Here is a 14,219-nt window from a genome sequence, read left to right as displayed (position 1 = left end):
ATAGTTGGCTCAGGACACAAAGCAAGTCCATATCACAATGGCTGAAAAGAAAGAAAATTAACGTTTTACACAAGCCCAGAGGTGTCTGACTCTGATCCTGGAGGTCCACAGTGGCTGTAGATTTTCCTTCCTACCACTTTCTTAATCAGTGACCAATTCCTGCTGTTATTTGACTTCTTTTCTATTCGTTTTAACTGCCTTGTTCCTCTGAATTGCTTCTTTTTTACTCAAATTTTCAACTAAACAAAAATGAGATGTGACAGGAGCCACCAGATAACCAGTAAGTTGGGACTACAAACTCCAACCAGTTTCACTGCAGCTCGTATCTTTATTAGAAGTTGGTTCTTGTTGTTAATTAAACCCGTTATTAAATTCCATGGCTTGGTGATATGCTGACTCTGCCAGAGAAGATATTTCCAAACCTGTTGCTTTTCTTTTTTCTAAAAGCACCTTAATTTATTGCGAGATATTATATGATGGACACTGTTTAGCTGGTCATGTATTGGCTCATTTTAATTCACTATGGTTTTCCTGCCCATTTAAGAAAAAAGTAACAATTAAGGAAGTTTGAGTCCTAAATAGCAATTCAGTTATAATTAAGGCAAAAGAAGTTAATTAGCAGCAAAAACGGGTCCCTAATTCAGAAAGTGGTTAGAATGAAAACCTGCTGCCACTGTGGGCCTCCTGGATCAAAGCTGGACACCTCTGGCCTAGCTTAATGAATGTCCAGGCCTAAACCCAAAAGAGATGCTATGGTAGGATCTGAAACAAGCACTTCATCTTTGAAAACCTACCAGTGTTTCTGCTGGGATGAATGGAATAAAATTCCTCCACCTGGCTGTGAATGACTGATATCAGTTAGCAGTCATTGCCACTTAAGATGGTGCAACCATTTTTATTTTTGTAAGGTGTGAGATAACTTTGTTCATTTAGTAAATTTACATATGTTAAAAAAATGCTATTTCATCAGTCAAATGTGCTTTAAATCATATTCAATTTTAGGTGAAAACCTGAATATGATCAGCCTCAGAAATTTGTAATAGCCGAGGAAATGAGAAATGAAACAAATAGCTTTTCACCACGCTGTATTTCTAGCATGTCTGCCATATTACCACTGGGTGGCTGGCTTCTCTTTAAGGCTGCTTTATATGCCTATAATTTTTTTATTTGGTCTGATTCCAGGTGTTCCTTCTCTAAATAAGTGATGTATGGCCCCCTTTTCACAATTAGTCCCCTTACTGCTCAGTGGTGCCTAATTTAAATTTTAGTATCTATGTGTCAGCCAAAGGAGTGGGTCAAATGGGTTTACAATCCTACCAGTTCTTCCTTTGCTACATGTCCATAAAATTTAGCCCAGATGCTAACTGGCCATCAAACCCTCCAGGCTCCCTGCCTCCCCATGTCTGATTTTGTAACATAACATTACATTCTCAAATCTGCCTATTCAAATTCATCCCAGCAGCATTGGGTACAAATCACAAAACAGTCCAGGACAGGCCCCCTTGTACATTCTGAGTTGCACATCTTTAGGAATGCGGATCAAATGCCACACAGACGGAGAGAGAAGGTGCAACATCAACTCAAACATTTACTAGACTTAAGATTTAAACCCAGAATGAAGGATCTGTGACATAGCAGCACTACTGACAATGTCCCCTACTCTGATTTGTGATTTTTCTAATTGTGAGTTTATACTGTAGACACAAATGCTTCTTACAGGATGAGCCCCATCTCATTTGGTCATTCAGCAGCTCCATGCCAATGGACAGGCTTTCCTTTTGAAGACAAATTTTTTAAAACCCAAATACCCAACTTATTAGGGGATTGGGGGTTGTAGTAAAGCGTCCAACAAGATGAATGCCTCAGTCCTTAGATGATGAGATGAGAGAGCAATCGTGGAATCATGGGTAATAATCAGCTGCTGTTCAGGTGTTCTAGATCAGTGTTTCTCAACCTTTTTGGTGTTGTGATCCACTATTTCCCATGTGTTTGCGTTTCAGAGAGGGGTGTGGTCCCCCTGGTGAATCGTGTTTGATCCATCCTTGGTAAATTGAGTGGGATTGTCACAGTTTTCCCCTGTGTAATTCGAGTATGATTATGAAAGCCGTGGTCCCCCTTGGTCAATCAAGAGTGATCGTTAGAACAGGAGAGGGAAGAAGTGCCATCATCACAGCAGCTACCCTTCATGACCCACCATGACCCACAACCAATATAAGCAATAGCAACTTGAGACCCACCGGCAGCAGTGGGTTACCACTTAGTGGTTGATAAACCCTAGTCTAGATTAACAGTCATTGAGGTGCATGCTTAAACCAAACATCAGGGGAGACATCCAGGCAGATATCGTGAAGAAAACAGTCCCACTTCACACTACACAACAGTAAGACACTACCCGTTATTCCTATCTACCCACCTTCAGCAGATAAAAGTGTTATCAGCTTCACAAAGCTTGGGCATTTGCATGGATGGCTGCTTTGTCAGCTATCGTGTCTTTTGCTATGCCAGTCTAAATTTCTACCCAGTCTTTTTGTCCCTATCCCCCTGAAGATTTAGCTTCTCCGGTCTAATTTTTATTGTCACAAGGACCAGCCGTCTGAAGTGTGTTTTGTCCATCTTTCTCAGACATGTTTCACAACTTGGTATCTCATCCTTTGTCCTCCTTGTCTTTCTTGTTCTCTGTCTTCCAGGATCGTATGTGAGATGGACCAAGCCCAGCCACATTTCCATTCTGGCCCTGTGCAGCTCTGCATTGGGGAATGCAAACCAGAACTGAAAGCCCGATCGGTGCAGCTGTACACCTTTGTGGTGAGTACACCTACTCCCAGACCTCGAGCAGGTAAACGGTATGCTATGTGTGTCCATGTCTGAAAGTGCAACCCGTTAACTTAGTTAAAGCTTTCTTCATGAGGCTCCCTCCCTAGTGACATCCTGGGAGACAGACTGTAGCTGGAGGTTGTGTATTTTGTTTTCAGTGTAAAATAAAGAAAAGATGTAAAGGAGAAAAACATAAAAGTGCAGTGACTGGAATAAAAATAAAGGTCATCTCGTGCAGCATCTGGATATGTGACATCTGCAGAGAAACACGGCTTACCTTTTGAATGGCTGCAGGTAATTTGTGTGTAATTACTAGTTCCTTCGCCATTAGCTGTAATTAGAAAGGAAACTTTCTGCCTACTTGTGCAATAAACCACCCACAAATTGTCGTGAACTTTGCCCCACTCTGCAATGTTTTCTGTGGAGATTGTCATGAGAGCTGACTGCAGAAGGCTTTGAAACCCATGGAGTCCTACAGTTTATTCTGCATATTGTTCGTAGTCCCCAAAGAATTTGTATGTAGTTAAACAAACAATCATTATCACACACACTTCGGAATTCAACAATCGAGAAGGATGGTGTGCTATGGGAGTTGGAGTCGTATTCTTGCTTGCTTTGTAAGGAAAATGCAGGACAGGGTGCATTGAAGACCCTACTGCTGCTCCTAATTCCCAACAGCCTATCCAAGTTCAAAAATATCTTTTGTTTATTCTAAGTTGTTTGTTATAAACATTTTCTGAACGATAAGTGCAGCATAGCAACTGTGACTTCCATCCATCCATTTTCCAACCCGCTGAATCCGAACACAGGGTCACGGGGGTCTGCTGGAGCCAATCCCAGCCAACACAGGGCACAAGGCAGGAACCAATCCCGGGCAGGGTGCCAACCCACCGCGGGACACACACAAACACACCCACACACCAAGCACATACTAGGAACAATTTAGAATCGCCAATCCACCTAACCTGCATGTCTTTGGGCTGTGGGAGGAAACCGGAGCACCCGGAGGAAACCGCAATTGTGACTTTCACAATGTATTTTTTTTAGTTGAGCTTCTTATCTCTGACTAACCACAGAAAGAAGAAGTGTTAGTAGAACTAGCAGACAAAAAGTCAAACTGGTAAAAATGAAGCCTGCCACTGGTCAGAACTTTTAATGGTAAACTGGACATGGAATAAACGTTCTTCCCTGCTGTCCTTGCTTGCCATATTGCTCTATTTTGTAAAAACTGACACACTAAGAACCAATGAATATTTTGCTCTATGCACGCCCCATGTGCTGATATGGTCTGTGAAAATGACATTGGACAGAGAGGGGCTAGGGGTGTTCACCTTGATTCTGACAAGTTTTAACAAGTCAGCAGCTTAAAGTGAAAGTATGGTAAAGAGTAAAACGCAGTCACCAAGAAGACTCACACCATGAAACGCAGCAGTGTCACCTTAGCAGACTCAACGGCGACACCCATTGTGTTTCTGCCAGCATCGTGACCACTCCTGAAATTGCCAAGTTGTATTACTGGAGACCAGTAATGGCACACACTTGGCTTTCCTTTTGTGTACGGTTGGCATTCATTTGATGCACTTACTGCTTTCTGAGCAGCTCTTCTTTTCTCCACCCTAGCGGCCCGCTTCTTCTTTTCTTCCGTCAGCATCTTTTCACATTAAAACTGATTAAGTCAGTGTTTGTGTTGCAATTACTTAGTACATTTTTCTTAATTTTTCACTTAATTGTAGCACTTAAGTCTTCAATCTGCATCAAGAATGATTTAAGATATGAAGAGGTAGGGGAAGTGACGGCAAAGGTGGTAGGGATGAGAATGGCGCCCATACGCATGTACCGCACATCCGCCCTGCTGCCCGCTTCTGAGAGTTGAATCCACAATAAAATAAAATAAAAAGAGTAATAATTCCAAATCTCTGTAGTGCAGAGTTTCAGCGTAGTACAGGTGTACCAAATTTCAGGCTACAAGTTATTTGATTTTTGACCTTAAACCTTCCTGGATTGACCTTTGACCATGGGGGTCAATCATCACCCCGTACGCGGATAGTAGACGTCACGTAGTATATGTGTACCAGATTTCAGGTCAATACCTCAAACGGTTTGTGAGCTACAGATGATTTAAAATCCTGGACAGACAAACGGACAGCCACGGTAGCTTATTATATAAGAAGAAGATTTGCCATCATCCAGTTTTCTTTTTTTCCACTTTTGGACATGTTTAAGAATATTAAAGACTATAAGAATTGACACAAATGTCCAGCTCTGATCCTGGAGGTCCACAGTGGCTATGGGTTTTCCTTCCTGCCACCTTCCTAATCGGTGATCAATTTCTTCTTTTCCCTTCATTATAATTGTCCTATTTTTTAAGCCTTGGTTTACTGAGTTGACATGTGAAGTGAACAGCTAAGTGGGGACCTCAAACTCACACCAATTTCACTCCAAGCAGTTTCTTAATTGGAATCTTATCCTTATTGTTAATTAAACCATGGCCTGTTGCTGCTCTTATTCTGCCACAGCAGTCATTTCTAAAACTGCCAATGACCTTCACCTGAGACCTTCACCTTTCCTTGTTTTCAGATATTGTGTGCTGCTCAAGTGTTGGCTCATTTCGTATCTCATTATTGTTTGTCTGCTAATTAAGAGAGAGGTTAGGAGCACACGCTGATACAGCGCATTGTCGCACCCACCACATGACAAACCAACTCAGGAACCCAGATTAAGACCCAAGTGCAGACATGCGACAGGTGACACCTCAGCACCACACTAGTTCAGATGGAATGGAACCAATGTGAGGTTTTTTTATGGTGGCTGGAGTGCCAATTGCACCACCAACCCCCAGGTTTTTCATTGCAGGTTGGAGGGCCGACGTGAAGGGACAATTGCAGCCTTGCTCAAGGGCCCAACAGTGTAGAGTCACTTTTTGGCATTTTATGGGATTCAAACCGGCAACCTTCCGATTGCCAAGTGCAAATCCTTAGCCTCAGAGCCACCACTCTGCCCATTAATTAAGGAAAAAGGAAATAATTAAGGGGTCTGAGTCTTAAACAGCAAGTCAAATAAAGTTAAGGCAAAAGTAGTTAATCTGCAGCAAAACTGGTCAGTAATTAAGAAAATGGTTAGAATGAAAATCTGCAGCCGCTAAGGTACCCCAGGATCAGAGTTGGACACCAATGGAATCGACATTTTTTCCTTCTGCCCTTGCTTGTCTTGTTTGCTCTATTTTGCTTTATGAGGTGTACAGAAAAGTGGAGACGTTCATCTCATAGGAGAAGTGAAGCACAGTAGCAGTCAGTTCTGGGTGAACTCAGTCTGTAGTCTCAGGTTCAAATGTATTGTGGCCTGTGGGCTGTGTCTCCTTCTAGCCCAGGAGAGTGCAAAGATAAGAGAACAAGAGCAGTGGCGGAGGACATATGTGGGGGTCTACGTAACAAAGAATCTGGGCGGGGGAATACAAGTATCTCTGGTTTAAGAGAGGGTCACCCCAAAACTCTACCATAATAAAATCATAAGGTAAACTTATTATTAATAAGGTAAACTTAATTAAAAAGTGTTTTCAACCCAGCATTGCCCTGTTTGATTGTTGAGTACAGGGCTGCTCTGATGGCACCTCGAGTCTTGTGAATCTGCTTTCTTTCTTTTTGCTCATAGCTAGAAGCTCACATATCTACTTCTCTTTTTCTTGCAGGGTCCATCAGTGGAAGGTCTGTCTCCCAGTCGAGGACCGGAGTCTGGAGGAACAAAAGTTACCATTTTTGGACAAAATCTGGGTGCAGGCAGCAGTGTTTCTGTTCTCTTTGGAAATCAGACCTGCGAGTTTTACGAGTAAGTGAGCGCCACTGTTCTCACACTTTGAGGTGTATTGTGTGTAAGGTTTCTCAATTTGAATTACAAATTAGTTACTTTATAAACATCTAAGCTGTCCTCCTCAGCTCCATGCTGTGCGTGGCCTGCAGTGGGTGTGGCACAGGTAGAAGGGTTGGGGTCAGGGTAGGGGGTTTCACCTTCATCTCATGTTCTACATACAGCTCCTTTTGTGTTGGGGCAGGATACCCTGTGGAGGTGGAAAGGCAGGTAGCAGACGGTAACCTGTGCACATTAAGATGCCAAACTAGAAATCCAAGGTAGTCGGGTGAAGACTAGAAAGAGAAAATTAGCGTAATGTGCTGACAGGTTTGTCAGCATTCCATCCATCTTTTTACCCCCATGGCATAGCGGGGTTTTTCCAATCTACAATACAAAGAAGAGAGCAATTTGTATAGTGCAGGCACTTTCTTTCAAATGCGCGTGTGCAACCCCAAATAAAACATGCAAACTAAAACAGATACTCTTTTGTTGGGCTCTCTAAGAGAGAAAGTGTAGAAAGTAAAAATAATATTGTAACAGATGAAAAATACATTTTCACCAAAGCCACATTTTGTTTCTATAAAAAATGTATACAAGAAACTCATTTAAGGTTTGATATTTTCTGTTTATCCTTCAAGCCTCAATATAAGAACACTAATATTTTGGTTAGATGTCTTATCGACCAATGTCATGCCGTAAATTGAAACATGTATGTGACTCCTAACTCTACACAAACTTTGCAAAATTGCAAGTGAACACAACATTTTTCAAATGGAAATTTGTGTCTCTCTTTCCTACATATTTGATATCGAAAGGTCACTCATTTTCTTTAAAAGGCATTCAGCATAGGACTTTAATAACTGTTATCATTATCATAGTCGCTACATATTTAATGCATTCTTCTGGGCAGAGCTGAAGGATTCAAGAAGTTGTACCAGTAGCCCCGGGTTCAAGGCAGGGAGGATATCCGCTGCTAATTCCTGCCTCCTGGTCTTACAGCCTCTTTACAGCTTGATGTAATACATGCTGACATGAGATCTTTTAAAGTCAGTAAATTACAAGACTGTTGGAAAACATCCATCCATTTTCCAACCCGCTGAATCCAAACACAGGGTCACAGGGGTCTGTTGGAGCCAATCCCAGCCAACACAGGGCACAAGGTAGGAACAAACCCCGGGTATGGCGCCAACCCACTGCAGGTTGGAAAACATAATTAATATAATTAAACATCTACTCTTAACGGGCGGCACGGTGGCGCAGTGGTTGCAGTGCTGCCTCGCATTTAGGAGACCCGGGTTTGCTTCCCGGGTCCTCCCTGTGTGGAGTTTGCATGTTCTCCCCGTGTCTGCGTGGGTTTCCTCCCACAGTCCAAAGACATGCAGGTTAGGTGGATTGGCGATTCTAAATTGTCCCTAGTGTGTGCTGGGTGTGTTTGTGTGTGTCCTGCGGTGGGTTGGCACCCTGCCCAGGATTGGTTCCTGCCTTGTGCCCTGTGTTGGCTGGGATTGGCTCCAGCAGACCCCCATGACCCTGTGTTCAGATTCAGCGGGTTGGAAAATGGATGGATGGATGGATCTACTCTTAACAGAGGTGTTTAAAAGCCTTAGTAATAATAATTCTTTACATTTATTCAGTTCTTTTCTTACCATTCAAAGCACTTCAGTGAGTGGGGAGCCAGTACATTCCCCACTAATGTGTAGCATCCACCTGGATGATGTGATGGTAGCCATTTTTGTACCAGTACGCTCACCACATACTAGCTGGTGAAGGGGTGGGAGAGAGAGCCAGTTAGACACAAGGGATGATCAGGGGCCCAGAATGACTAGGCCATGGTGGGCAGTTTAGCCAGGACATTAGGTTACACCCTACTCTTAAGGACGGCCAGGTATCTTTTATGACCATAAATGGTCAGGACCTCAGTTTTACGGCTCATCTGAAGGACAATGCCATCTACCTATAACCACAATGGGACATTGAGATCCACATTCAGAACACAGGGTAAGCGCCCCCCCAAAGAGACTTCGACCAAAACCAAGCTTTTCCCGATTGGTCACCCCTCCAAGTACTTGTCTGGTCTGAACATGCTTAGCTTCAGGTGGATGACCTCTTCTGAAGTGCATGTCTTATGGCTGCTGACAAAGCCTTGATGTTCTTTAAATGATTATGAAATGGGGGAATGCAAGATTGCACCAGGACCAAGACTGTACTGCTGTGTTTGCTTTACTGGACTGTGATCTAAGAGTGGAGTTTTTATGTACATGCAGTACTGTGCAGACATCTTAGATGGTTATTTAGTATCTTCTGGCTCAAAGCATCGATACAAAAAGAGTGTATTTTATGTTCCTTTTGCAAAGATTGAAGCAATGCAATAAGATATTTGAATGTCCTTAAAGAATGAAACTATCATAGTAATGGAGTACTTTCCCCTGAAATTAAGTGAGATCTTTGAAGGCACACAGCCCAGTGCTAGTGATCAACGACATCATGTGTAGGTTGAGCCAAAGTGATGACCTGAAAGAAAAATCTGGACAGTGGACAGCCAGACTAACAGGGTGAGATTGTGGCAGATATGGCAGTTTAACTTGTAAACCTTACATCGTGACAGAAGTGAGCAAAGCGATAAAGGCTGTGGTACCCGGATGGGGGTGGTACCCAGCCGGGACACCAAAGAAGACCGGAGGAGGGCTTGTGCCTCCTCCAGACCATGAGGGGTGACCGCACTGGTCCCTTTGGGGGCCACGGGTACGGAGTTGGGAAGCTCAACCCTGTAGGGGCCCGTGGTCACCGCCAGGAGGCACCCCAATACCTGGAGGACCCTGGACCTCAGCACTTCCACCACACCCGGAAGTGCTGGGGGGAAGACGAGCAGGGACACCCGGAGTGCTTCTGGGGATGCAGCTGGCACTTCCGCCACACTGGAGCGTGTCAGTGGGAGATTGCCGGAACACACCTGGAGCACATCCGGGTGCTTATAAAAGGGGTCGCCTCCCTTCATACAATGACTTGAGTCGGGAGAGAAGAGAGGACGAGGTCTCTGGAGGAGAGAAGAAGGCGGCCTGAAGAAAAGGCATTGTGTGTTGGCCAGAACTTTGTGGTATTGGGGTTTGTGAGCTGAATTGTAAAAATGGAAGACCACAATAAACGTGTGTGGGGTAATTTAAACGTGTCTGCCTGCCTGTGTCCGGCTCAAGTTCCACAAGGCACAAGGTGGTCATTCCAGCATCATCAAGGTCTCTCCCAAACAGAAATTTTGTTTCCAGATGTGCTGTCCAAGCTCTTCTACAGAAGCAGAAACAAATAGGCAAGGATGAGGAAACGGAAACACAGTAGGCAGCCATGGAAACTCAGTGAGGCAAACAAGAAATACATTAAGCTTACTTCTCCTTAGAACTGGAAGATGTCTGACACCACTGTCAGCTCATAACTGGCAGAAACCACTGAGACCCCGCTACAGCCATCTACAGTCCAGAAAAGTGGTCTTCATGGAAAAGTGGTAACCAAAAAGCCATTCCTCTGCGGTGAAAGTAAAGCCAAATGACTCATCTATGAATGAAAACAAAATGACTGGGGTGCAGAAAAATGGCAGCAGGTGCTATGGACTCATTTGAAAGGTTAGACTTTAACAGAAGGCAGTTTGTCCACATGGACACTGGAACATGGATGGATATCTCCAGGCAAGAGTGAAGCATATTGGAGGTTCCTTGCAGGTTTGACTCTGCATTTCCAACAAACTGAGTTGGCGATTTGATCAAAATTAATGGGACCCTCACGGCTGAGAAGCACAGGCAGATTCTTATTCATCAGGGAGGTGTCTGATTGGCTGCAACTTCAGTTTGCAGCATGACAATGACCCCAAACAATACAACCAAAATTATAAAAAAAACAATCTGCTGTAAAAATATGAACAGGGAATCCTGCAGCAGATGGTATGGTCAATGGACCCCTGATCCCAACATCATCGAGCTAGTCAATTAAGACAGCCAAAGACTGCAGCCATGAGCAACCAACCATGAAAAGACCTTCAGCAACTTCAAGACAGTGGACCTAAGGGAAGGCAAAGCACCAAATATTGATTTCATGTATGTGCTTTTTTTCTATTTACTGCACTTATCTAGTAGGTTATTGATCAATACAAAAATATTTATGGTGTTATTTTTGAAAGCATTCCCACTTTGCAACATTTTTTCAGACGTGCCTTAGCGTGTGTTCAGAATACACCTCAGAGGCTAGGCAGCTTAACCTAACGTGTGTTACATTTAAGTCACGGCCTAGCTATAAACAGAATAATCATCAATTATCATATTCAGATTATAAACCTCAGTGGCTGCGTTTCCTACATGTGATGCCTTTTCAGGATTAATACACTCGATAGCTGAGCCAGAGATGAGGTGTGGTTTACAGTAATTAGCAATTTGTTAACTAACTATCTCCTGGACTTGCTCAACAAAGTATTCAAAGGCAAGGAAATAACCCTCGAAACAAACCTCAGACTTGTCCACATACTCATTTTCTCAGTGGTCAAGTACAGATGTGAAAGCTGGACAATAAAGAAGCAAGACAGAGAGAAGATTGACTTGTTTGAACTTTGGTGCTTGAGAAGGAGTCTATGCGTGTTGTGGGCTGCCATATGAACTAACAAATCGATTTTGGAAGAGATCCAACAGGTTAAGTTGCTCAGAGCCCAAATGGTGAAGTTACAACTGTCTTATTTTGGTCATATCGTCAAACGAGAGAGATCACGGGAGAAGGACATCATGTTTGGAAAGAATGAAGGACCTGCAACCAGATGGCTGGACACTTTGACGATGGGGATGACACTGGAGGTCTTCACCAGACTAGCACAAAATTGTGTTCTTTTTAGATGTTTAATTTCATCAAGTTACTAGGACTCAAACCTGAGTTGATGGCACCTAAATAAGTCTAAATTACATGCAGTAACATAAATCATATAATTACATATGTGTAGTACATGGTGGTTAATGACTAAGAAGACCGTCTTGAGTTTGGGGGATTGCCCTAGAATCTACCATATTTATTGCCCTTGGGTTCCAGCCTACTTAAATGCTGTTGCACAGCCTGAGGTAAGTTAACGGACCAGTTCTGGAGCACCGACTGAAAATAAAGAATGTGATCCAAATACAGTACGTAAAGTATTGCAGATCAAGAGTTGTATGATGGAGTGAGGCACGAGTCTGTGACTCTTGTAAATGCGCAGCTGACGTAAGAGGCTTAACTTTGATGTCAGAAAACGTTAAACCAGGTGTGTAGTCAGACAGTCATTTCCCTGAAAATGGACCAAAGGCTAAACTCAGCTTGGGTTAATCTTCCAAGAAAGAGTTGTCTTTCTCAAGAGATGGTTATTTAATCACCTTTAGTTGTCCAGCCCCCCATGGTGGCTTATCTGAAGCCAACAACAGTTGTTTCTTCCCATCAGATGGAACCGGTTCATTCACTGTTTGATGTGTGAATTGCTGTTGCAGTGCTTAGAATAGACATCTAAACTCATCTCATTCATGGTGAGTTGATTAATAAAATATTCCCCTGTCCGCATTCGCTCCAATATAACTGCAGTGTGTATCCCCTTGAATGAGTCTTATGTGTTTATTCATGCGGGCGGCATGGTGGCGCAGTGGTAGCGCTGCGGCCTCGCAGTAAGGAGACCTGGGTTTGCTTAACCGGGTCCTTCCTGCATGGAGTTTGCATGTTCTCCCTGTGTCTGTGTGGGTTTCCTCCGGGCGCTCCAGTTTCCTCCCACAGTCCAAAGACATGCAGGTCAGGTGCATTGGCGATTCTAAATTGTCCCTAGTGTGTGCTTGGCGCATGTTTGTGTGTGTGTGTCCTGCTTTGGGTTGGCACCCTGCCCAGGTTGGTTCCTACCTTGTGCCCTGTGTTGGCTGGGATTGGCTGTGGCAGACCCCCGTGACCTTGTGTTCGTATTCAGCAGGTTGGAAAATGGGTGGATGTGTATGCATGCTGTCAGCAGTTGGGTTCTCTGTAGCTTTACTATTTAGCTATCACCTACACGTACTAGAAAAGATAAACGGTATGAATATGCAGAAAGCTTGAAATATTAGACAGAGCATCATAAAGGCAAAGACAGACAAAGGCGAGGATGACTCGGGACAAGAAAATGAAGTGCAGCAGATACCAGGTGAGAATGTCGATATGTTAATGGAGTGGAGATCGACTATCTTTTGTGACAAAGTCATTTCCTACAATTGAGCCTCACGTCAATCAATTAACCCTCTACGTGATCTGTCAAAGTGAAGCCTTTTTATTTATTTATTATTTTTTTTTACTGCTCTATGGGCGATTGAGCTCTATTGTAACAGCCTCGCCTTTACCCACATGCTGGTTAAAACCTCTTTTTAATTATTTTTTTTTACTTAGCCCAGATGGTTTTTACTCCAAAGAAAATATAAATGACAGTCTTCCCCCCCCCCTTTTTTTTTCCTGTTCCCTTCTTTAATTCTTTATCCTGTTTCCGGGGAGCTCGTTACCTTCAGGGATAAAATCTTACGTGAGGTTAATAGATTTCCAGGCAGCAGAGCGATGTCAATAACTCGTGTAAATCTAATAAGGTTTCCATCATTCCTTTAATAAAGACAGACTTTAAGCATGGAGCCTGTGCAGGGCAGGGCGGCGCAGCGGACATAATGCTTTTTTTTTTTTCTACCCTCTTCTTCTTTATTTCCTTTTTAAAGACAGGCTGCTGAAGGCTTGCTATAATGCTGGGAGGTTGATTAGATGAAACAGTTTTAATGAGATACAGGATAATTACAGCTTTCTATTTTCACTCCTTTGCCTGACCAGAAGATTGGAAGTCGGGGGGGTGGGGGGAGTATTACGGCATATGCGGGGGCTATGCATTGTGATGGGTATGGAGGCTGAGAGAGAAAACTAATTAGCTGATCATAGGAGCGCTCATGTCAGGCAGCAAGCTGGGTCTACAGAGAGTGGCGGTGCTGGGCAAATCCATTTTATTTGGGTTCAGTCATTCCAATGCCAATGAAATGAGTTAATCCGCTTGGGAAGGAAAAAAAAAATTCATAAAAACGATCTGGAATCCACAACTGTGCAAACAAGAGCTGGCGGAGTTTGGGCAACAACAATCACGACCTGTGGTGGACAGCTGCTCCTGGCCGCTCGTAGCCTGCAGAGCTATGGTTGAGGTGATTAGCACAGCCAGGGGTGCCACCACTGCTCAGGACCGTTTGAAGTGGTACAGCATGAAACAGCAGGTATAAGAGTTGCTGTGGTAAGGCAGAGGGAATGTTACCCCTTCATAGTTGCAATTTTGTTTTTTCTTTTTTTTTTGGTTTTTTTTACAACCTTCCTGCCATGTAAGACCCCGGCCAGCACTGAATGAACCTTTCTGTAGCTCAGGGCACTCTTCCACATCGTAACACTGGTCTGTGCGCAGCTAATAGCTTCATAAACTACAATATTGGACTCATTTTTCCATGACTCAGCTTGAGCCAGCAGATCCCTAAGGGTCTGATGTACACTTTTGTCTTTTGTTTTTAGATTACAAACTTGGACACATCATCAGCAATGTTATC

General features: G+C 43.5%; 1 protein-coding gene across 1 annotated transcript in view; it reads left to right on the top strand.

The window, feature by feature from the left end:
- plxna2 (plexin A2) overlaps nucleotides 1–14,219 on the top strand; it is a 378,156-nt gene that overhangs the window by 301,573 nt on the left and 62,364 nt on the right. The window contains 2 exon segments of the mRNA XM_051924812.1: nucleotides 2,688–2,805; nucleotides 6,500–6,636. Of these exon segments, the coding sequence (XP_051780772.1) occupies nucleotides 2,688–2,805; nucleotides 6,500–6,636 (255 nt within the window).

The sequence above is a fragment of the Erpetoichthys calabaricus genome, chromosome 3, assembly GCF_900747795.2.
Source record: "Erpetoichthys calabaricus chromosome 3, fErpCal1.3, whole genome shotgun sequence".
Taxonomy (NCBI): domain Eukaryota; kingdom Metazoa; phylum Chordata; class Cladistia; order Polypteriformes; family Polypteridae; genus Erpetoichthys; species Erpetoichthys calabaricus.
Note: the sequence above shows the minus strand (reverse complement) of the source record. Positions and strands in the feature narration are given on the sequence as shown.